This window comes from Triturus cristatus, chromosome 8 (assembly GCF_964204655.1).
Source record: "Triturus cristatus chromosome 8, aTriCri1.1, whole genome shotgun sequence".
Classification (NCBI taxonomy): Eukaryota; Metazoa; Chordata; class Amphibia; order Caudata; family Salamandridae; genus Triturus; species Triturus cristatus.
The window spans coordinates 1,429,792,088-1,429,815,976 of record NC_140591.1 but is presented as its reverse complement, the minus strand read 5'-3'; the positions used below and the strand labels follow the sequence as shown (position 1 = coordinate 1,429,815,976).

The 23,889-nt window shown below is 44.3% G+C and overlaps 1 protein-coding gene across 3 annotated transcripts in view; it reads right to left on the bottom strand.

The window, feature by feature from the left end:
• The window catches only part of DLG2 (discs large MAGUK scaffold protein 2), a 4,361,751-nt gene that overhangs the window by 2,215,343 nt on the left and 2,122,519 nt on the right, over nt 1-23,889 (bottom strand). Inside the window, exon 6 of one of the 3 annotated variants that reach the window (XM_085623221.1) lies at nt 4,421-4,441. The exons of the other annotated variants lie outside the window; for them this stretch is intronic. Within the exon in view, the coding sequence (XP_085479347.1) occupies nt 4,421-4,441 (21 nt within the window). The remainder of the gene's footprint in view (nt 1-4,420; nt 4,442-23,889) is intronic. 3 annotated transcript variants of the gene reach the window in all.

Here is a 23,889-nt window from a genome sequence, read left to right as displayed (position 1 = left end):
AGTAGTGTGGGTAGTGTAGTAGTGTTTTAGGGTAGTGTAGGGGTGGAAGTAGTGTGGGTAGTGTTGTAGTGTAGTAGTGTTTTAGGGTTTAGGGTAGTGTAGGGGTGGGAGCAGTGTGGGTAGTGTTCTAGTGTAGTAGTGTTTTAGGGTTTAGGGTGGTGTAGGGGTCGGAGTAGTGTAGGTAGTGTTGTAGTGTTTTAGGGTAGTTTAGGGGTGGGAGTAGTGTGGGTAGTGTTGCAGTGTAGTATTGTTTTAGGGTTTAGGGTAGTAGGGGTGGGAGTAGTGTGGGTAGTGTAGTAGTGTTTTAGGGTTAGGGGTAGTGTAGGGGTGGGAGTAGTGTGTTGTGTAGGTGTAGGGTTGTCACTTACCTTGCATACTTTTACCACGAGTATAGCTTTACCACGCATGCCTTTGTGTTGTAATGGCATGCGTGTTAAAGGCATACTCGTGGTAAAAGTATGCGATGTAATGGCATGCGATGTCATTGACATCGCGTAGTAATACCCGCGTTGTAATGGCACGCGTGGTATTAGTATGCAATCTAATGACATACATCCCTTTCAAGACTCTTCAAAGGTCTAGACAGAAGCTGTAGTCATTCTGTTTTCACAAGGCCAGTAGTGTTCTGAAGAAGGTGCTCGGGGTGCCACATTTATGCCAGGGACTAGCCTCTGGGTGCGGGTGATTCCTGGCCCCTCCTTGGCCATTAGGGAAAAAGCTCCTAGGTGCAACTTTACCCACGTTTGCAGCAATTTCTGTGTGTTCTAATACAAACAATACCACAGTGCCCATCTCTACCTAAATCCAAAATAGTAGAACCATTCTTCCCGATGCATCTCTCCTATGCCTTCTCTACAGGTGGGTGCGCACTAGAGGAGAACAGGCCCCTCCTCTGTGGTCACTCAAAACCAGTTCTGGGGCCAGCTCCTATCTCACTGGGATTTGTATCTTACTGACTAGCAGGATAAAGGAGAGGGAAGGCTCATGTATTATCTACATCTGCCTGTGACAGGGTAAGGCCCCTTTGAAATAAATTAAGTTCCTGGACACAGCCCAGATGATCATCCTGTCAGTGGAAAAGAACACCTCCCCACACCTAAGGCCTTTGTCTCAGCCCTTGGAGCAAGTTCACAACTCATCAAAGTGGATATTCAGCTCCTGGGTGACGGTTATAAACTCAGGCAAATGGGCTTTTAGATAGGGGTGGGCAGTAAAATCCACTCTGTGGGTGGAGTTTGTGGAGTTTTGCCACTTTGCTTGGAACGTTGAGTTCTGCAAAAACTCTGCCAACCTGCCGGAGGAGCAGAGTTTACCGGCGCGCTCATCCCTAGTCTCAGCAATCCCATTCTGGTCGACTTACTTGTGGCAACAATAGGAGTTCTTGGCCCCCAAAGCCCCCCATCAGCCAAGGGAACTTCATCCCCCAATCATTAGTGAACCAGGAAGCTCATTTGCAGAGTGCTTGAGGAAGGGGACGTGGCCTCCGCCAACATCTCAGCAATCCCGCTGTGGGGGACTTACTTGTGGCAAGAATTGGGGTCTTGGCCCCCAATGACCCTCAGCAGACGAGGGGACTTCATTAGGGGTGGCCGAGAAATACTTTGCCTACTCACAAAACTCCATGGAATTTGGCAGAGTTCTCTGGCAACTCCGCAGAATTCCACTGAGTGAAAGTCCAGGAGCTCCACCCAGGCCTACGTCTAGGGGATTTCGGTAACAGGTACGTTTTTTAAAGTACCTTTTGTAAAATATGTATTACAAATCCAATTTTACCAGTGAATTCGCCTTACAAATAAATATTTTTAAAGGTCCAAGAATGAACTCTGTAGATGTTTCCTAGGTGGAGATAGTATAATTACATTTGATATCGTATCTCAATGCTTTCCTATGTAACAGCAAGACCTGCTACAGTGAACGTAGCTTTTTAAGTCTTGTCACTGCAAGGACATGTTTAACTTTAACTTTTACAGATCAAGATCATGTATCCTGACTTATAGGCATTTAAGGCCTCCTTAGGGGTGACTTATTAATAGTTACAAGTGGGGTTTTGGCCTGCGAGAGGATTTATTTTGTCAGATCGAATTTGCAATTTTAATACTGCACAGCCAGATCACACTGGTAGACCTGCAGTCATGTTTGCACTATCACTGTAGCATGTGGCGCAATAGGTGTTGCAGTCTACTAGTGACATTTGACTTACCGGGCCTGGGTACACTTCGTACCATATACTAGGGACTTATAGGTAAGTTAAATATGCCAATTAGGCGTATAGCCACATTTGGTATGGTTTAGCAGTCAGAGCACATGCACTGGACAACAGTATCCCAGTGTGCACAGCCCAAAACCGAGCCATGAAATCTAGCCAACGTTGCGGCAATTACGCAGAAAGGGCCAAAAAGACATTTTCCTACAGTATCACTGTGACTTTCTGCAAATTAGCAATAGGGTACTGTCTTTATCTTCTTTGATTCAGACTATATTCTCTGGACTGTTACAATACAGGACATTGAAATGTGTGAAAAGAAAAAGGTTTGTTAGATGGTTTGTGGTATGGAGGAAAGGTCATGTTGATAAAAAATGTGAGAGAAGACTAAGGGCCTCATTTAGATCTTGGTGGATAGGTTACTCCATCACAATGGTGATGGATATACCGTCGGCCGAAATAGAGATCCCATACGATATAATGGGATTTATATTTCGGCGGACGGGATATTCATCACTCCTGTGACGAAGTAACCCGTCCTCCAATATCTAAATAAGGCTCTTAGCTTGGTGGCAAGATAATCTGGTGGCTGGAATGGCAGGTGAATAAAGCCAAGATTATCAATATAAGATTATGTTACAGAATCGGATGTGAGCTAGCATCCCTGTTGGGAACAGTTGGAGACAAGTGGACAATGATTATTGAAAAAGATGAATCAACATATAAATTGCCTAGAGATTAAGGGGAGGTGTTTGCACTGAGGAGTGTTTTAGGAGACCTAGAGAATTGTTTGGTTTTGCTATATTTTGATAATGTACCAGCAGTAAGATATATAAACCATATGGAAAAGCATATTAAGAATGTATTAAAGTTGGCAAATGAAATATGGAATGTTAGCTTAGAGTACAAGATAGATCTCAAAGTATAGTATCTGCCAGGACAGGGAACATGGTTGGGGGTTGGAATTCGGGTTATAGGCTTACAGCAATTGGATGCTGGAGCTGGAGTATTTTAGGAAAATTGAACATTGTTAGAAGTGGATCTGTTTACTTCAGCCTAATGTATAAATTGAGAGATTAGAATAGTAGGAGGCCAGATCCAGGAGCTCCGGAGCTAAATACACCTCTACAGGATTGGAGATTGAGAATGGGTTAAATGTTTCCATCTTTCGTGATGATTCAGAGGGTGTTGATAAAGGTCAGTAGACAGATGTATGAAGTAGTTTTTGTAAGTCGTTTTTCAGTGGTAATGAAATTGCCAGTGTAAGAAGCCTTTGTAATAAGGGCCTTGAGGGTCTCTTGGAAGGGGAAACTCTAATTTGTGGAAAATGCACTGCTGTGAGGGATGACCTGCTGGGTTAAGAGTTTCTAATAAGAAAGGCAGCCATGGCTCTACTGCCAAAAACCCTGCGTTGCACCCAACTCTAAATGAAGCAGGAGACCCACAAAGATTGGAATGGCGGGATCACTGCAAATGTATGGTGGTGCTCCTTTCCTGGCAAACTCTAAACAAGGTTCTAAACCAAATGTTAAACCACAATTCACATTGTCTTCTCTTTTCTTCTGAGCTATCCCTTTAACCAGCCCTCTGGCTGGCATGAGGGCCTTTAGAATGCAATGGCTGTCAGCAGCATTGGCTGTAGCACAGAAGGACACAAGATCTGACATTCAGACAAAAATTGGATCTGGTTACTGTTACTGATTTTTTCTCACACAATTAAGCACAGTTTGAATCTTATGAATGCAGCACGGGATGGACATGTGCTTTTTCTGTCTTGCATTAAAGGAACAGTCGGACTGAACGAGTTGGAGGATGAGTCTGATTGCAACTGGAGTATGGCACGTTAATGCGGTGGTGCAGATAGTCAGCCTTAATGCACTAATCTAGATGCTGGGCCTTTTCGTTTTGGACTTTTTACTGCACAGAGAGTTTGCATTTCTAAATCACAGACTTATTGCAGCATTGAAAATGAGCAAGAAGCATCCACATTTATAAAGTATATTATAAGAGCTGTAAAATAACTACTAATTAGTTCTGTAAACAATTCAGAAACATTTAGGGTAGAGATATGCCATACTTGACAGTCCACTTTAAAATAATTAAAATAGTCAAAGAGCAACGAGAGGAGAACCATCATTCTTTTCCACCAAAGACAACACAACTCTTCACAGATGTATGCAACTCAGAACATGAATCAGATAAAATAAACATACATACCCACTCTACTGCATGGTATTGCTAGATTGAATACAAATGAGACAACATGAGAATTAGAGTATAACAGTCTTACCTACACATTCAAAGTAAACATACATGATTAATTTTCAGCTCTATAAATACACCCAATGGAATGAAATTAAATTAAGTAGACACGCACACACATAATGTACACATGCACACACACATTTATATTTTATTTAATGATTATTCCACCACAACAAATCCTGAACAATGAAATAATCAAATAGAATATGGCAACATTTCGAAAGTACTATCAACAAATTACACTTTTAATTATAAACAGCAATGAAAACAGTGTCAAGAAGCTGCTCAAAAATTAAAAACACAATAGCATATAGAAGGATCTGATGGGACTATAATTAGGAAATACATCCCTTCTGGCATTTTGTTATTATAACATAGAGATAGAGTTCCAAAGCAGTGCTTTAAGTGAGGTGGATGCGTCCAAGTTAAAGTTAAAAAGGGACATTGAAAATGGTCCTCATCAGACCCTATATTAATGACTATAACTTTACAGAAAAAACCCTCAAGACTTTCCCAACAATACTATAAAACATATTATGGTAATTGATGTCAGCGATGTAGTTATTTGTTACATCACAGATGTTTTACTTAATCTTCCAATCCCTAGGAGTATTTGCTTTTTCCAGGATTTTGTTTTCATTAGCTTTTTTCATGCATCATATTACTCTTGTATAGTGCATGCTGTTAACTGAACTGCCTCTAGTCTGTGTAAGTTCCGGTTGTGGTTGGTTGTCTATGCGGTTGATGATGGAGAGCTCTGGAGTTGAGGCTGCAGGCAGTGTGGGTTTCTCACAGTGCCTGCTAGTGGGGCATAAATCCTTAGCCTCAACTGCAGAGCACCAAGCAATGGTCATGTGTGCAAAATGAAATTATGTGTGAAGTAGATATATAGCTAAGAAATACTGGCAGGGCAAAAGGGCAGGGCAAAAGTAAAAAAAATGCTTATAGCTCAGTAGGTGGAGCAATGAAACACTTGACCAGAAAACTTGCGTTTCTGATGCTATTTTGAACTCAACATGAGAACTTGAGTCTAAAATGGACACAAGGGTGCATTCATGAAAGACCTGCTCTCTGTCATCATACGTACATGGTCATTTTTATATGATAACTTCATCATGCTAGTTCAAGTACTGTTTGTCATGTAACTCTTTTTAACTTTTTAACTTCTTACTTGTATGCATCAATTTTTGGTATTTATGTATAGCTGCGGCTTTGAAACTGTATTTCTTTTTATACAAATACAATAAAGTATTTGAACACAAAAAGTGTGGCGTTAAGTGTGCTGGATGTGCATTTTGCATAATTTCCCGAATTTCACACACCTCGAGTTTCACACAGAAGTTTTGGGCCAATCATGATGGTCTTTTCTGGGAGACTGCAGAACAAAGTGCCTATTTTATGCTATTGCTGGGCAAAATGTGCATTCACGTCATCAATATGTCTGTTAGTCCTTTGTTTGCAGATAGTACTGCTCTAAACCTGTGTGCAAGGCTTGTCTCTTTCTGTTTCTGAGCTGTGCTGTAGGAATATAAAGCATTCACTGTGAAGAAAATCAGTATAATTGAGAAACTGCTGCATGTGCTGTGCATTTCAATACCAAAAAGGTTGTCAGACTGCTTTACTTAGACAACACTCCATCTATACACTCTCAGCTTTCCTTTTACAGGTCAATGCAACAGTGTGCATTAGTACAATTGATTCAATCCAGTCAATTGAGACTACCAGCCACATAATGCATTCATTTGTTAAATGGAAGCTCTGAATTCTAAACATGTTGTCCTGCCAACTTTGAGATTTTGTCAGGTTTCCAGTACCCACCATTACAGTTATTGACCTGCAGTGACTAGGTTTTAAGCTTTTACAACACATACATTTTAAAGGGACATTTCAGCCTAAAAATGGTTGGGGTACAGGTGAAGCTGCCTATGCAGCAGTTGATTCCAATGCTTCCTTGAGTACAAAATAAACTATTCAGAATTGTGACAGAAAAATATATAAGTCCTGATTACAATAATCATCTTGGCGCCTCTTCATGCCGACAGAAGGAAGTGTAAATGATTATTAATGGCCTGCGACTACAGCGTCACTATGATAGTGTGGTAATAGTGCCACTTTTTCACATGAGATTGGAAAAATCAATGCAGAATTTATTTTTAAGAGCCAAAGTAGAGACAAATCTAGACCAAGGTCTTCTGACACAATGGTCGCTAATATACTATAAGAGTTTACCATAATCTTTAGATAATGTTAATAAATGGCTCCCCTGGATATTTGTCCACCCGGATTACTTAAACAGCTCTTCTTTCAATGACTTCTCAGTTCATTACTTCTTTTATAAATACGTCTAACATCTGGCTCTGTCTCACATTTCCTGAAGAACGCAATACTGACCAAACTAATGAAAAATCGATAGGGTGACTCTACTGAGGTCTTTCTTTAACGGTCTATTTTACCTCACAAACATATTGGAATAAATTGTAAGGGCCTGAATCACAATCTGCACGTTGTGTTAAGTTCTGTAGTATTTCATTAGCACTACAAAATGTACTACAAAATGCAGTTCACAAACTGCACTTTTGTAGTAATTTACACTTTGAATTAAGTTTACTGCTTTTCGGTATTCAAAAACTGCACTTATGTAGTAATTTACACTTTGAATTAAGTTTACTGCTTTTCGATATTCAAAAACTGCACTTATGTAGTAATTTACACTTTGAATTAAGTTTACTGATTTTCGGTATTCAAAAACTGCACTTATGTAGTAATTTACACTTTGAATTAAGTTTACTGCTTTTCGATATTCAAAACTGCACTTATGTAGTAATTTACACTTTTAATTAAGTTTGCTACTTTTCAGTATTCACAAACCGCACTTTTGAAGTAAGGTACACATTTGTTGTGACTTACATTTTTGTGACAGATTTCCACAGTGATTAAAGACACAGCAAAAGCATGCTTCATACGTCCACCAATATAAGGGCTAGTCTGACACAATTGCCAGGGCTAGTTCTTTGGGTTCACAGTCCGGCCCTGGTTCCACAATTACTAAGAGACAGCTCCACACTGAATACAAACAGCACACCACAGTGAATGTAGCCAGTGTTGCAAGGTCACTAGAGCCAGACCACACAGTGATATAGAGAGAGCCTGAAAGCCTGAAATGCAAACATAGAACTGCAAGGTGGCAACAGACAAAACCCTCCTCTAATAAAAGGCAATGTCCGCTTGTAGCAACAGACTTATGCATGGGCCACAGGGTGTCTACATACAGAACCCTAGTGTCTAGAAACAGGACCCCACCACAAGGAAAGCCTCACTTAAACCAGAGAGAGCTCCGATGTGGTGAAAACAGTGCTCCACAATGATTGTAGCTAGCACTCTGTGGTGAAGAAAAACAGAGCTCCACAGTGACTATGAACAGAGCTCCACAGTGACTATGAACAGAGCTCCACAGTGACTATGAACAGAGCTTCACAGTGACTATGAACAGAGCTCCACAGGGACTATGAGCAGAGCTTCACAGTGACCATGAACAGAGCTCCACAGTGACTATGAACAGAGCTCCACAGTGACTATGAACAGAGCTTCACAGTGACTATGAACAGAGCTCCACAGGGACTATGAGCAGAGCTTCACAGTGACCATGAACAGAGCTCCACAGTGACTATGAACAGAGTTTCACAGTGACTATGAACAGAGCTCCACAGTGACTATGAACAGAGCTCCACAGTGACTATGAGCAGAGCTTCACAGTGACCATGAACAGAGCTCCACAGTGACTATGAACAGAGCTCAGCTCCACAGTGACTATGAACAGAGCTCCACAGTGACTATGAACAGAGCTTCACAGTGACTATGAACAGAGCTCCACAGTGACTATGAGCAGAGCTTCACAGTGACCACGAACAGAGCTCCACAGTGACTATGAACAGAGTTTCACAGTGACTATGAACAGAGCTCCACAGTGACTATGAACAGAGCTCCACAGTGACTATGAACAGAGCTCCACAGTGACTATGAACAGAGCTCCACAGTGACTATGAACAGAGCTCCACAGGGACTATGAGCAGAGCTTCACAGTGACCATGAACAGAGCTCCACAGTGACTATGAGCAGAGCTTCACAGTGACTATGAACAGAGCTCCACAGTGACTATGAACAGAGCTCCACAGTGACTATGAACAGAGCTCCACAGTGACTATGAACAGAGCTTCACAGTGACTACAGATAGTGCTCTACAGTGAATGTAGCTAGTGCTCCCCAGTGACTACTGAGGGTTACACAAAGGGCCGGACTGGCTGTAGTGGGCACCGGGCGTTTCTCCGGGAGGCTGGAAGGGTGGGGGGCGGTTTTTCAGCGGTGGGGGGTGGTTTTTCAGCGGCGGGGGCTGGTTTTGTTACTTGGGGCCGATTTTGCAGTGGTGCTGTAATATCGGCCCCCAGTAACAAAAGCATTCTTCATACTTCCACCAATCCCCCATTCCCCCGATGGGGGGGGGGCTAGTCCGACACAATTGCCAGGGCTTCTTTGGGTCTACAATCCAGCCCTGGTTCCGCAGTGACTAAAGACACAGCTCCACACTGAATACAAAGAGCACACCACAGTGAATGCAGCCAGTGTTGCATGGCTATAGCCAAACCACACAGTGATATAGAGAGAGCCGGATAGCCTGATAAAATCAAGACCCGAGCTATGGGTACATAAATGCCCATGCACGCCACATCTAGAAACACCCCGCAGTTTCTAACAACCAGCCCCCATTGTGTACGGCTAGAGCCCTGACTATAGCCTTTAGACTTGAAACTGATGCTATTTTAAGTTATTATATGTATCCTGTAAACACTACGGCATGGATCCTCTTCTCTTCCTGCTTTTATCCTCGACAACCACATGCCTACTGACAGCACAGCTGTATCCTTTTAACTTTATCAAGTTTCGGTGGCTTTCCTGTTACCTCCAAGCCGGTTTGGCAGCTCCTGCGCCTCCCCAGAACGTGCTCTTCCAAATTCTCGCGCCACTTGCAGACGGTCAGCGGGGACGGCCACTTGAAGGAGCCGGAGTCCAGCTTGCTGCTCGCGCGCTCCTCCAGAGAGCCCCTCTTGCGCAAATGTGTCTGACGATGCTCCGGCGAGACATTCCCCAGGTCGGGCGCACTCCCACTGCCAGGCCCGTGATTTAACAAGGCCGAATTGTTTACCAAAATGTAGTTCATTTTGCACTCTTCCAAAGACCCACTGAATAAAAATCGGCGCATAGAGTTCCGGAATGTTTTCATCCATGGGCTAAATTCTCTGAAGAGAAAACGTCGAGCGACGCCTTTTATTTGCCATAAACGAGCGAGCCATTTGCCAGTCCTCTCAGTACTGTATAAATGGCGCCATATCAGAGATTTCTGATTCTGCATTCAATGCGGCATCCGTAATCTTTTTTCATCACCCCGGCCCTGCGGTTTTAGCGCGGCATAGCTCATTTCCAGCGCGTTTTATGCTCCCTCTGAGATGGGCTTCTGCTACAGGACTGTCATGGTTTCTGCGCTTTCAGCTGCCCACAAGGGATCAACGTATGAAAGCACGCTGGGCCAGCACAGCGTGAGAAACACCCTGGTTGACATATACTCAATGAGTTCAGCGATGAGGCAGGACCCTTGCAGAGAGAGCGAAGGCTGCCTGGCCAGAGTGTCGAGAATCACATAATTAAATGCCAGAGGGGTAGATCTTCCACTAGATGATCTAAACGAGATAAAAAAAAAAAATCAATCACGTGCATTCAGGCAGACTCCTCTGGCCAGGGTGACACTACAAATGCACTGACGTCAGAGGAGGCAGGGAAATGGAATGAATGCTGGACATTCTGCCGTTATATGTACAAAGTTTGTAAAACTTCAATTTGAAGGTGTGAGCCGTACCTAAGTCACCACCCACTTAGGCGTTTCAGCCATGTTGCAGAACTGTTGGAAAACGAGGCATTAGTTGTGTGGCCTGCACAAATAGTGGGTCTACATGTGTTCTTCACTGGGAACCAAACACCCCATTGTAGCGCTTGACTCTCATAGGGTAGCGTTGCAGAACAGTCCATGGCCTACTCAAGGGAGGTGTTGTACTTGTGTACTCACCATTCGCAGATACACAAGAATAACACTTAAAAAATGACTGTCCAGTCTGTGCTTTTCTTTAGAAAAAGGAAAAGTACATTTATTACACACACTACTCAATACTATGCAACAAGTTAAAAATATACATAAGCTGATGGAAATACATCTTGATGCCATTGCGTAAACAGTCGCACCCCTCCCACAGGAGAGAGGTCTAGTACCACCACTCACATGTATAGAGATTATCTGGTCCCTAAATGCCACGGGTTGACCATACCTTGGAGTGAGGGCCCTTACTACTGGCGCCAGGCAAGTGGGTGCCCACCGCATTATTTCAACAAGCATTTCATAATGGGAACACATGCCATAATTACATATAACCCTGACTGAGAGCACCACATACTGACAATAAAGCATACAAACTTTAATCACAGTGGCTGACAGTCTCGTTATTCAACTAAAACATTTGGCCTGATTAACGTAATTTAATCTTGAGCCCTAAATGGCATCACAATTATAATTACATGACTAAGCAATCATAATAAGCCACCCGTTCAAGAATAGCTAGCAACATATTCAAAAATCACATTTAGCATAAAACAAGACATGTGAAACCTAGTCCCCAAGGGACCCTCTTTATGTAAATGTACAGCTGTTCATTTACCTCCATTCACCCCTAGAAAGTGTCTCACAACAAGAAAGCTCAGAATGGACTTGTTTTGGCGACAAACCCTGCAACCATAATCCCAATCCCTATCCCTAGAGGAAAAGATTCTCCACACTGTAGAATAAAAGTTCCAGCACCAGGAGACTTGACTGATAAAGGAAATCCTTGAGGGGTTATTCTTTTCTGATCCCCAGAAACTTATGGTGGGGACGTTCTCATTCTTTTGAGGGGAGACTGCGCTGCTCCGGCAGCTCCCCCACACTGTTACTCCTCTTTGGCAGTGACCCCCTCCTCCAGGGGTCACCAGACAACACAAAAGCGGATTTTCCTCCAAAAATGGGCTCATTCCAGCAGGGTCTTATGGGGCACTCCCTTATGAGCTTGCATACTTGAACTGCAGCTCCCCGGCTGCACTGGGGGGAGCCCAGCTGGGCCTGCTGGCAGCCTCGCACCACATTTTACTTTTACACAAGGTGGCCCGGTCCCACCAGGGCACCCTTCGTGCAGGTAGGATGTTGGAGAGCAGCTCGGAGAGCCCACCCCGGCTGCTCTTGCCAGCTCCCCAGGCGGCCAGCACATTTGCGTGCTGCCGCAAGGTACAGACCCTCCTCTTCTGGTCTGCCTGCTCCTGCAGCAGATGCGTGCTTGCCTCCTCTCCACTGATCTGCCAGATGCGTGCTGGGTGGCCGAGTCAGCGGACACATGGATTGGTTAACGGGGAGCGTGATGGCACTCCCAAACTCCCTCCACCTCTCTGAGGCCCAGGGTTGGGGTCCTGGGTCCCTCGGCATCCTCACAGGGAGCGGGTCAATGCTACTCGGATGTACTGCGGGCCCCTTCATGGGGAACAGCACTCACTGACTTCCTCCACCTCTCTGGGGCCCAGGATTGGGCACCTGGGCCCCCAGGAATTTTTGCGGGGGCGCAACAGTGTTCCCTGACTTCGCTTAGGTGCTGATTAATGCCCAGCAGCTTCACCCCATCTCCCCCTCCTGGAGAGAAGACCTCCACCCTGGAGAATGCTTGTTGTGGAGGGCTATGACTCTGATGCTACAGTTTGTGGAGGAAGGTAATTAATCCAGCCTGGCAGGGTCACACTATGTCGGGGCTCCTGTTCTGAGCTGAGTCAGAGGAAAATGAAATTTCTGGATGACCCATAATCGGTACAGATATGCTTCTGGACATAGCAGAATGGTTATTTTCCCACAATTTACAGTGTACTTATGTGCATGACTGGAGTTTGTAGGCCCAAGAGAACTGAAACTACCCAGTGTGGCCTCCTTTTCCTTAGGAGTATACAGTGAAACGGTAAAGCACAGTTACTATCCCTTACATGTGTACCCCCCCATTATAAGGCCTACTCCACGTCACGACCCATTTCTGCATAGTCCCTTCTGCCCCAGTCTATCTGTACACAGCTCCTTGGCTGCACACAACAGGAATCTCCCCCTCGCAGCCCCTACACCGTGGCACACACATGTGCACACGTGTCCACAATTTGCACAGTGACCCTTACCCTGACTGCATTGCAGCAGCCTTATCTCACAAGGTGCACACTGGCAGAAAACATGCACAGTCCTCTTTACCATGAGTTTATCATGGGTGTGCTTCAGGTAATGAAGGTCTCCCACTGTAAAAGGTAAAAAATCAGGCGATCCAAAAAGCAAAAAATCTGAGCGGCTCAGATAGTCAAAACCATTTTCTCACAAGAACGAATCAACCCAACTTATAGCCATCACAGAAAGCACTCATTTTGTAGTCCGGATCCAACGACAGTGGTGAATTAAGACAAGAAGAATATCTTTAGTACTCATTATGTAGAAATGTCTGTCACTTGAAGATGGAATTATATACCTTCAGAGTATCTCAGCGCCTCAGACTCTATTTGTTAGTCGGAATACTAATATTCCTTACACTAAAGCACCAATAGTTCTCTTGTTAAACTGATGGCATTCACAATCTTGACATAGCTCTTGGTCTTTTTGCTAGCACTGTGGAGTGATGACATATAGAAAAAGTAGGGATGGGCAAAAAATTCCACTATGCCAGTGAACTTCATGTAGTTTTGACCACTTTGTGGACTTCTGGCAAAACTCCAACTGCTATGTGGCTGAGTTTTTTCTCATGTGCAGCTTGCCAACATTAAGTTGGTGAGCACAAGCGAGAAATTGCATCTCCTAGTGTGATTTATGGTTGCTAGAAGGCCTCCCAGTGAGATTTCTCTATTCGGGTGGTCGCTGCAGGTCGCAACTGTTCGCGTTGAGAAAGCTGCCGCTCTAATAGAAAATCTAATAGAGCGGCAGAAAGAAGCAATGCCATAAGACACGTCACATGGTGCTGTTTGCATGGCAACATACAGCACTGAACAAGTTTCGGGGCTAAAAATCAGCTTGACGTGACAAATTCCTCCAGCTGAATTCAGAAGAATCTCGCTGAGGTTAGATGTAACTCTGCAGAATTTCACTGAGTTTTTATGTAACTCATCGGAATTTCACAGAGTGAAACTACACGAGTTACGGCCACTGCTAATTACTAGTTGTCTTTTCATAAACCATAGAATACATTTTTTTATCAGAATTATGTAGGTCGTATTATTACCACTTAATCACTTTCTTAACAAGCATTCCAATTATAACATGTGACTATTGAAAATAGCAGTAGACTTTGGAGGTATAAAAGATCCTGTCAATTTCTTCATAAAGTTAAGTTTTAAAAATGTTTATCAACAAGCATTGTTAAAGCTAATAGGTCTGGTGTTAAGCTTAGTCAATACTTGACATGCTTTGTCAAGGTTTTGGTAAAACTTTAGCTGCCAGACCCTTGCCAATACAAAAGGAGAACATTATAAAAAAAGCAAACATAATTTTCGGGTTTCACAAAGGACACATTACCATAATACTACTTGCAATGAAAGTAACTATTTTCTCTGTGGATATGCTCTTTTTGAAAGATCAGAATGCCCCTGCTCATAGTGAAGTTAGCCAATGAAAGCCCATTGACCCATGCTGTAGTGGGTTTAAATATATATTACCTACTGTCGGTCTCCAGTAGAAAGGTATAGCTAAGACCTAGTTTCTACAGGAACAGTGTTTTATTTCTTTGCTAATAACTTTAGCGCCGTTTGATGAATCTTCAAGAAGTTTTTAAAACTAGTTTGATGTTTACTTTAGCTGCTGTCTGGAAAGTTTTGGGGTGATCTGTTATGCGGGGGCTGAGAAACAGAGGGTTTCCAAAATGCATTTTCCCCATGCAATTTCCCATAGGGATTTTCGACACTACTACATATCGAACCGCTGAATGGAATTACACCAATATTGGATGAAAGCTAGATCATTGTCCAGGAAAAGTGCTTTTTGTAATTTGGACTAAATCTGTTCAGTATTATTGGAGTTATTAAAGGAAAATGTTTATGTATATCTAGAGATGGGATCCTACGTGGCGGATCTGCTATGGATCCACCAAGAGAAAGGGAGAGTCCCAAAACACATTTTCACAATGCACTTTACCAAAGGGATTTTAGACATGAGTACAGCTCAAAACGCTGAAATAAATTACACCAAATTTGGCAGAAATGTAGATCTTGGTCCAGAAAGAGTGTTTTTTGTAATTTGGCATACATCTATTCAGTTTTTTGGGCGTTATTAAAAAAAAAAGGATCATGTATATATGAAAATGCAGATCCACCGGGAATCCACCGCAGTGGATCCACATGCCAACAGCAATGCCATGATTGGCTTGTCTGCAACCTGAGTAAAAAGTTGTAGCTGCCATTTTGTCGTTCAGGAAATGGTACCGGGGGTTGGATATAAAGTCTAAATAGGATATGACTCATGGGATTGATGGAGGGGTTTCTGAGAGGCCCCTCATGGGCAAGAAATTGTGTAGAAACATTTGTTTGTGTGCGTGAGGAACTGAGCACCAATCACAGCGCTCAGTGTGGCCCCCTGAATCTGCAATGGATCAGCGGATCTGAATTCACAACGGATCCGCGGATCCACATCCTAATAAAAAAAAAATACATCCACTCACAGACTGTCTCACACATTCTCTCACCCCCCACACACAACCACTCACACATCCATACACCAACACACGTACCCATACAGTCACTCACACACCCATATGGTCACTGATACATTCACTCAGAGACCCAGGGAATCGCTCACACACCCACTCATAGACTTACTTAGGCACTTATACACACCTATACAGCCACTCATACACCACTCACAGACCCACACATGCATTCACAAAGCCACTCACACAGTCATGTACGCTACATGCGGGGATACACACCCATACAGCCACTTACACACAGACTCACAGACCCACACAGCCAATTACCCATCCGCTCATACCCCTATACAACAAAACCACTGACACACCAGCTCACACACCCATACAGACACTCACACACAACTCACAGACCCGCACAAGCACTCACACGCCCACTCACACAGCCACGCACACTGCATGTGGCCAACCCCTCACCATACACAGCCTTTGGGGGTTGGCTGCATGCAGGAGGTTGGCTGCAGCGCCTAGCCAAAGAGCAGGCCCTGCTGCCAAACCCCCGCCATGCACAGTCACAGGACATGCGCAGCATGAGGTTGGCTGCATGCGGGGTCGGCCGCAGTGCCTGGTTGAAGCCTGGGCATGGCATGGGTTCAGCTGCAAGTGGGGGTTGGCTGCAGACCCTGCGCCCAACTGCCTGGCACACATGGTTGAAGGCCATGCACGACTGAAGTTGGATTAACGTATGGCAATTAAATATCACTTTACGTTAAAAAAACCCTTGAAAAAAACAAAGGTTACAGGGATGTTATAGTTAGGTAATAGCATTGAAAAATAAAAAAAATCATAGAAAAAACAAAAGGCTACAGAGACGTTATAGTTAGGAAATAGAATTTAATGAAACTTTAGTAATTCACTAAAAACCAAAGGTTTTCGGGATATTATAGTTAGGTTCAGATTTAACATACATAAACCCATAGAAATTCAGCAGTTATAGTTGTCTCAAGAAACTTTAACTGGTGCCCTAAAGTAACTATAACTCGGCCTGCACTGCTAATTTTTATGTGTGTAAAATCTGAACCTAACTCTAACATCCCTGTCACGCAGTGATTGGAGCAATTTGGCCAAAACTCTGCATTAAAGAGTAACACGGACTGGCCAGAATTCCAACAATTCCGCAGGTGGAATGAAGGATTCCATCTACCCCTACTTATAGCCTTGTATTACTTTACTCAAGGCATTTTAAATGACATAATTGAGGACATCACTAATAACGCCATTGCCACATGCAGCATAGAGTTACTGAGTGTACATGTGTGTGTCCATTGCATGGAAATAGTGCAAGCCCTGGAGGCAAGGATGATTGTTCATGTTGAAAGAAATGTGGTGCACCATTTGCAAATCACTAAAGTTTGGGGTACAATTTTTACTCCCTGCTAAACAAGATAAAGGCTCAGAGCACCTCATTTGAGTTGGCAAGGTGTATATGAAAGTATGTTGAGGCTTAAAGCCAAAAAGTCTGTGAGAGAGGCCAAACATTCTATTCACAATAGGTAGTCCACCAGGGGATATATGGGCATTGTCTAATATTAAATAATTGTAATGCAGTGCAATAGAGAAATTCTGCATAGTGAAAACATTTATAAAGTGTGGATGTTTATTTTCATTTCTTCATTGAAGATTTTGATGCAATGAAGACTTTTGACTAGTTTAAAAAGAAAGGGTGCCCCACTTAAAGGTTGTTTTTATCTTGCTGCTGTTGTAACCATAGCCGTAATGTTGTATGCCACAGTGCCCAGGAACATGTGTAGTGCATCTTACTAAACTACAAAGTAAAGTCCATAAGGCCTGCAAAAAGAGGGTCTTTACAGTAGCAAATATGTATCTGCCAACCTTTTCCATAAAAAATGGATCAAGTGAAGTGTTTTTAGTTAGTAACCCCACTAAGGTGAATAGCAAATTGTCCTCACTTGTAGTGTGTTGAATTACTTTAAGGCCAAAACATTATTGGAAAGAGGCAATTAAATTATGTCATTAGTAATGTTATCAATGTTGTCAATGGAGATGTCATCAATAATGCCATTTACCATGTCACGAGTGACATAATATATGAGTTCATAAGCAATGCATAGTGGCGGAACAAGTTTTAGTTAGCTCAGTAAACTCTAGCTGATAAATGTCAGTGTTTGTGTTTTAACCCCTTCGGTGCCACGCCCTTTCCCCCTCCTGTGCCGGGCGTTTCACACGCGGGTGGGGTTCATGACGAGATAGTCTCGTCATGGGCACAGCGCGACCGTGCTCCATGACGAGACTATCTCGTCATGGGCACAGAAGAGGTTAAAACCATGATTTATATTACTACAAGGCGTCAACAACAATAACATTACTATTACCTTTGTTTGTCAGTCAATTTCTATGTTTCTTTTAACCTAAAGTAAGGTCACATTATTATACTTAACTATAAAATTCACAAAGAGGAAAATAGAGAAATAACCCGGTGCGGATTCTCAGTTCCCCTTTTCCCTCACAAGGAATAGTCCATCTAGTAGGTCATGTGCTGAGGAAAACACATATTACACTTCTAATGTCCAGACAATCTTTTTATTTCACGTTTATCTTCTATAAAAAACACTTGGGAAAAGTCAACCTCAGTTAGTGCGAAATTTGCTTCAAAGCCTCCATACACTTGATCAAAATTCTTCATCAAATACTGTAACATATACAGCCAAACCAACACGTGCTTCGTTAAGGATTCGCTTCTTCAGGGCTTCAATCAGTATGATCCAAATAGTTCCCTTCAACCTTTCTGTTTCACTGCTGCTCAGTTTCTATTAAACTATTACATCTTCTGATAGTTTCCTCTAATATCATTTCCAGGCTGTTACCGTTGGCAGAAAAAATCTCTTGAGATTTTTACTGACTATGGCAACAGTCAGTGAGTGGCACAAGGAGTGCTGGAGCTCACTAGTAGCAATACATTTTCAGGCCCTGGCACATGTAGTGCCATCTAGTAGGGACTCAGTCCCCGTCATGGACAAACTCCTCTGATGGAGTAAAGGCTGTTGAAATTTTTGCTGTATGTCTACCAACCTAATTTTTAAATGGGCAGAAACATAGACATTTTTCAATTCCTGTCACCGCCAAGAAAACCTGGAGGTAAGGGCAATGAAAAAGTGCACAATGCTACCCTTATCTTAGGGGAAAACTCCCAAGACAAGGATGGCATTTAAATTTTTTTTATTTTTGTAGTAAGTTTGCCGTATGGCTCCGTCATGTTGACAGATTTGTCTGTCAAATTTACAATGCATTGGCAGGAACAGCCATGATGGTGGTACCTACAACTGCTAGAAATGTCTGCTGGGACAGCAGACCTTTCTAAATTTGGCAGGTGGGGACTACGTTAGGGAGAAGGAGTAATTTATTCCATCACCCTGACAAAGTTAACCCTGTCTGCCAAAATCTAAATTAGGCACTACATTTGATTTATTAACCCTGCCTCTCATGTTAGAATATTGCAATTCAATATTTCTCTAGCATTTGCAAAGACCATTAAATGCAAATCTCATTTGTGTCACCATCTGCGATTTAAGGAAGGGCGTTTTATTCATTGTGCATCAAGCAGTAACCGGATAGAGGTACAGTATTTTGCCTATAACATAGACCAACAAGGACGTACCTAACTAGGCATCTGCTCGAAAAAATCAACACATCTACAATCAAAGGAAATTCAGAATTAGACTGTGTCAGAGAGATCCCAAATAGTAATTGAGGCAATTGTGTTTTTATTAGATTACAGCAACTGCATGGTAAACCACGTATCCCACGTGATAAATTAGACTATCAATGTATACAATGTGCTTTTGTATTAATTACGATATGTATTATTAAAAATTCAGTGAAAGTTAAGTTTTAATACAATTCTACCATTCTACCTTTCTATACCACTTAGAATTCTCCACCCAGAGCAATATGCCCATTATCAATCAATCAGGAGTTTGTAAAGCGTGGCTACTCTCCTGTGAGAGTCTCAAGGCCCTTTAATCAGTATAATATCTACCATCCAGGCACCAGAGAAATGCACAACAGAATTTTGACAGACAAAATCTCATTTCTCAAGTGACTTGAGCGTGAGATAAAATAACTCAAATTATTATTATTGCTATTATTTTTAATTAACAGCAGCAAGTTATTTGAGAGCCCTGGCAAAGACAGTACTGCACATATTCTTAATTTATTTTTGAGTATTTGATATAATACTGATTTAGATCTTAGCAGCAGCAGGGAACTTCACAGAGCACATTTTTATTGTAGCAGAAGCACTTCTAGGGTGAGGCGCTGCACACAGAACAGTAGACATGTGGGGTCTATTTTAGAGAAAAGTTACATGGCACATTTGCATTGCACTAGTCTTAAATTCACCAGAGCGCCTTATTCGAACGTAAGTGCATAAACGGCTTGATGTATTAAAGTTAATCTCTGGAATAACAATTTACACTTGCAAATTAATTTACTCCCATGTAACAATAGACTAATATGGTGTAACCTTATGTGTGGATAAACCTCCTCACAAGGGAGGGGCTTGTGTCTCATTATGAGAAGACCTGTATAAGTAGGTGAGCACTGTAGTGTCCCGCTGGACTGCTGCGGCTAGTGTACACACACACACATTCAACACATACATCACGAGTGACGTAAGCCTGATAATAAAAGGTCACAAGTACACATGCTCATGGCCAGTTAACTAGCATACCCATAGTGTCTGTCTGAGTCATTCTAGTAGCATGTGGGCCTAGGGCCCACAACACTACAATGGCAACGAGTGGGTGAGTGGATCTCCGCATGTGTGCTGGCAGCTACCTTGCTGTTCATCATGGAGGTGAGCGTAACCCATGTCTAGGGCACCCCCTGCACCTGTTGCTAGCTGCAGAGAGCTGTGAAAGGGGGAGAAGCGTCGCAACCAGCGCCATGCTCGAGGTGCCTTGACGCTGCTGACGCTGCTGACCAAGATCGCAAGAAACAGACCTGCAACAACCGTGAGGGGCAAGAAGACTGCGTCTGCCCTCTGGCAGCCCAAATGCCCCCAGGTGAAAGGATTGGAATGTGCTGCCCGTTGGTTTCCTGCAGATGAGGGAAGTGTGGATTGGCTCGCGGCTGTGTCCCATGTGAGTATCACTTCCCCGACAGCGACAAGGACAGTGCCCGCATGATAAGGCTTGGCCTACAGCACAGGAGTGACTGCCGTGGCCTGTCAAGAGAGGCATTCATAGCGCCACAGGGTGGATCATGCTGCTGCCGCGCAAGTGACTATAACTAAACCTGCCTGCTGCAGTCAACCGCAGAAATGAATATGTAAAGCCTCGCACAGTACAGTACAGTCAAGCACACGGATGGCCGCTATGCAACTGCGATATTAGTTAGCACTCCATTAACCGTAAGACTGCCGCTGCCCGCGTCCCACGCAGTGGGACATCAGCAGGGCAGCTTTCTAGTGGCCGCCCGTCGCAGCCTTCCCCCTCCCCCTTCTTCTGCCTCGCGCGCGAGGCCGCGCCCAGGGAGGAGATCTCCCAATGAGTGTGCAGGTGGAGGCGGGCCGTTAGGGGGGCGAGGCTAGCCCCCCCCTACATAGGCGTCCCTCTCGCCCAGTTCCTCCTCTGCTTCCTGCGCGCCGCTCCTGCCCGGACACGCGTGATGGCTCAGTTTAATCTTTCTGTGCAGGCCGTCGAGTTACGCGTTGTTAGAGGATCGGCGCGTGGTCTTTGATGGACGGCAGCTGAGGGATAGCAGGACTGCGGGTTAAGGAAGTGGAGAGCAGCGGCGTTCCCGTAGAGCCGGAAGTGCGGCGCAGCCTAGAAGGAGGGGATTTGGGGGTGTACTGGTGCACGGAGGTAAACAGTGCGGGGTTTCTTCGGTTGCGGGCAGGGCGGTCGCAGAGGTAGCCTTAAATTGTTTCGTGGTAAACGGGGTAGGGAGGACTAGATCGGGTGCCCCCCCCTTTCACGCCGATCGTCCCAGCGGCTGCCCAGTGCGCGATTGATTAAGGTAACGCGCGGGAAAGGAGTGTTTGCTTTGGTCACCCTGCACCCCTAGTTACCGATCGTTTGCCGTAAATGCGGCGGGGTAGGGTGCAGGGGACGCCGAGTGTGGGTGCGAGGCAGGGGGAGGGGTCTTTGTGGTGCAGGGCTTTCATGCCGTTGGTTTCCTGTGCCGCGTGAGTTCCTGTGCCCCTGCTTCCTGGTCTGGCGTCGGTCACGCGGTTGTGCCCTTGGTCTGGCGCTGTGTTCATTGGGGAGTGCAGGGCAGTGCCGCCTCTCGTCTTTCTCCATACTATGTGGCGCTAGGCCCCAATTTTGGCAGTGTGTGTGTTGTAGGGGTTGAAGGCCCGCGATCGGGCACTGCCTTTGTGGTGTCTTTGGGGTCACGCGCGGCCGGAGCAGCCAGGCTCAAAATGATAGCATTTCTGGCCCAGCAGGGGCCGGCGTGGCTTTCCGGAGCAGGATGGCTGATGTTTCCGTCGCCAGCCTGCCCAACGTGCACTTGGAAAATGTCCACGCCCGATTGCAGAGGAGTAGTTGTATATTACAGGTTATAACTCTAGCCAGCCTGGGTCGGAGCCAAGATCGCGGAGCGCAGCTGGCATCAGCTGGTTTCCAATCGACCACTGCACAATCGTTTTTACCTGAACGTATAACTTAAGAGGAATTTGTAGGTCTCATTGCTAACTTACAGCTAACTTTAGCTGTGTGGCGCGAGCTCAGGTCATTACACAAGGGCAGTACTTCTTGCCGTTGGAGGTTTCATGCACGGTTGGGAGTGGTGGGACGTGTGCTTTGTCCCCGGCCCAGCTTTGTGTATCGCTATGCTATTATAATTTTGTTGTGGTGTAATGAGCGTCGGGTTGCTGGGCCCTATTGCATTTTCAATGCTTGTTTGCAAATGTATTGGTCGCGACTTGCTGTGCTCTGTATTATTGAGGAAATTGTGGAGCATCAGTTATGACTTCAAGAGAGGCTTTTAAAATGGTAATCTGAGGTCACTGCGTCGTTCAGGCGGGAGTGTGCGTCGGTCACTGAAGGAGATGATGCGGGCGCAGGAGGTTATGCTTCGGGCGTTGGAACGCCGTAGTCACATCACCCCTCGGTACACCTCTCCTCAGGGCCGGCTTTAGGGCGGTGCGACCGGTGACCCCGCACCGGGTGTTGGCTTCCTGGGGGCGCCGTGTTTGAACGTTTATTAAGCTTTTTAAGCACCTGCTGCAGCGTTTCTTTCCCCCGGCAATTGTCAGGCCTCACATAATGTCAAGATAACTCCTGCGGTGAATTATCTTCCTGGAGAGAGATCAGCATTTTGTATAGTTGAGGTTTTGACTTAGGTGAAGTTATTGCAGAGGGTTAATATGCCTGCTGCAAAGAACATGTGCTAAGTAGATTACAGAGTGCATATGATGTAAACAGATCAGCAGGTTACTGCTTTCAAAAGGGACATCCTTTTGTTACTTGCAATTTATAACTTAAAGTCCTAATATAGGATAGTGAGCTATCAACTTTCATCCTAGAACTGCATACACACTGCAAAGTATACATTATTAGAACATTGATCAGTGTTGCAAAAAGGGTTAATTTGGCTAGGAGTCAATTCTTATTATAAAACAGAACTCCCAACTATGCTGTTTCTTTTTAGACTCTGAGTTTGTGCTTCTCCATACCAAGCAGCCTTAAACTATACTGCCTGCCAGTAGGGATGACATGAGTCTCCTACACTTTGAGTCCTTTGGCTCAGGTAACATTTCCTGTACACAGATTCACATGCATATGATTGATTGGCCCGGCGGTTTTTGTGTGAGATGCAAAGTTCTCGGACACCCTACACTGGTAGGAGTGGCGCTATATAACTAATTCAATGCATCTGGGAGTGTGGTTATGGAAACTTGGTCAACTGTTAAAGGGGGCTAGTGAGAGAATCCGTGGGGGAGGCGGCATTGGGGGGGCGCCAACAACATTCTTGCACAGGGTGCCACAATCGCCGCAAAAAAAAAAAAAAAAAAAAAAACATTGCTCGTGTAGCTTTCGATATACAAGAACGTATATTTATTTTCCTTATAATCATTATAAACATGATTAAGGTATGCTACTTTAGTAGTTCTTTTTATGCTTTCTTCTTTTACTTGCTGATGGTGCTTTTCTTAAGACTGTTGTCACTGATTGGCGCTTGTTTCGCACAATGGGTTTAGTTTTACTAATTTCTGGCCAATGGTAGCTTTCGTTAGCGAGTTTCGGAATAGCTGTTATTGCAGGACACTAGAAGCGGTTGTGTGTATGTCCAATTGAGGAAGGTTTATCTTGTGATACAGGCAAGCTTGCATTGTGGCGCACCAGTGCCAAGGGCCTTCGGTATCGGCCCGGCATCATCGTGCATAGGCACGCAATTAATAGGAATAGAAACCCACATTGCTTATGCCCTTATGCAGTGTCTTATGCAGACTCCTGCGCCGCTGGCAATACAGCAGCTTTTCCGTAGGTCCACATGTAGGGCTCCATCTTGTGTTGTCAGTTAAAATAAATTTCGAGGGCCAGCCGTACCTGCGCTACAAGGCCACAAAAGTCGTGAGGCCGCTTCACTCAGCCATGTCCCTGGAACCTTTCAACGCCGTGC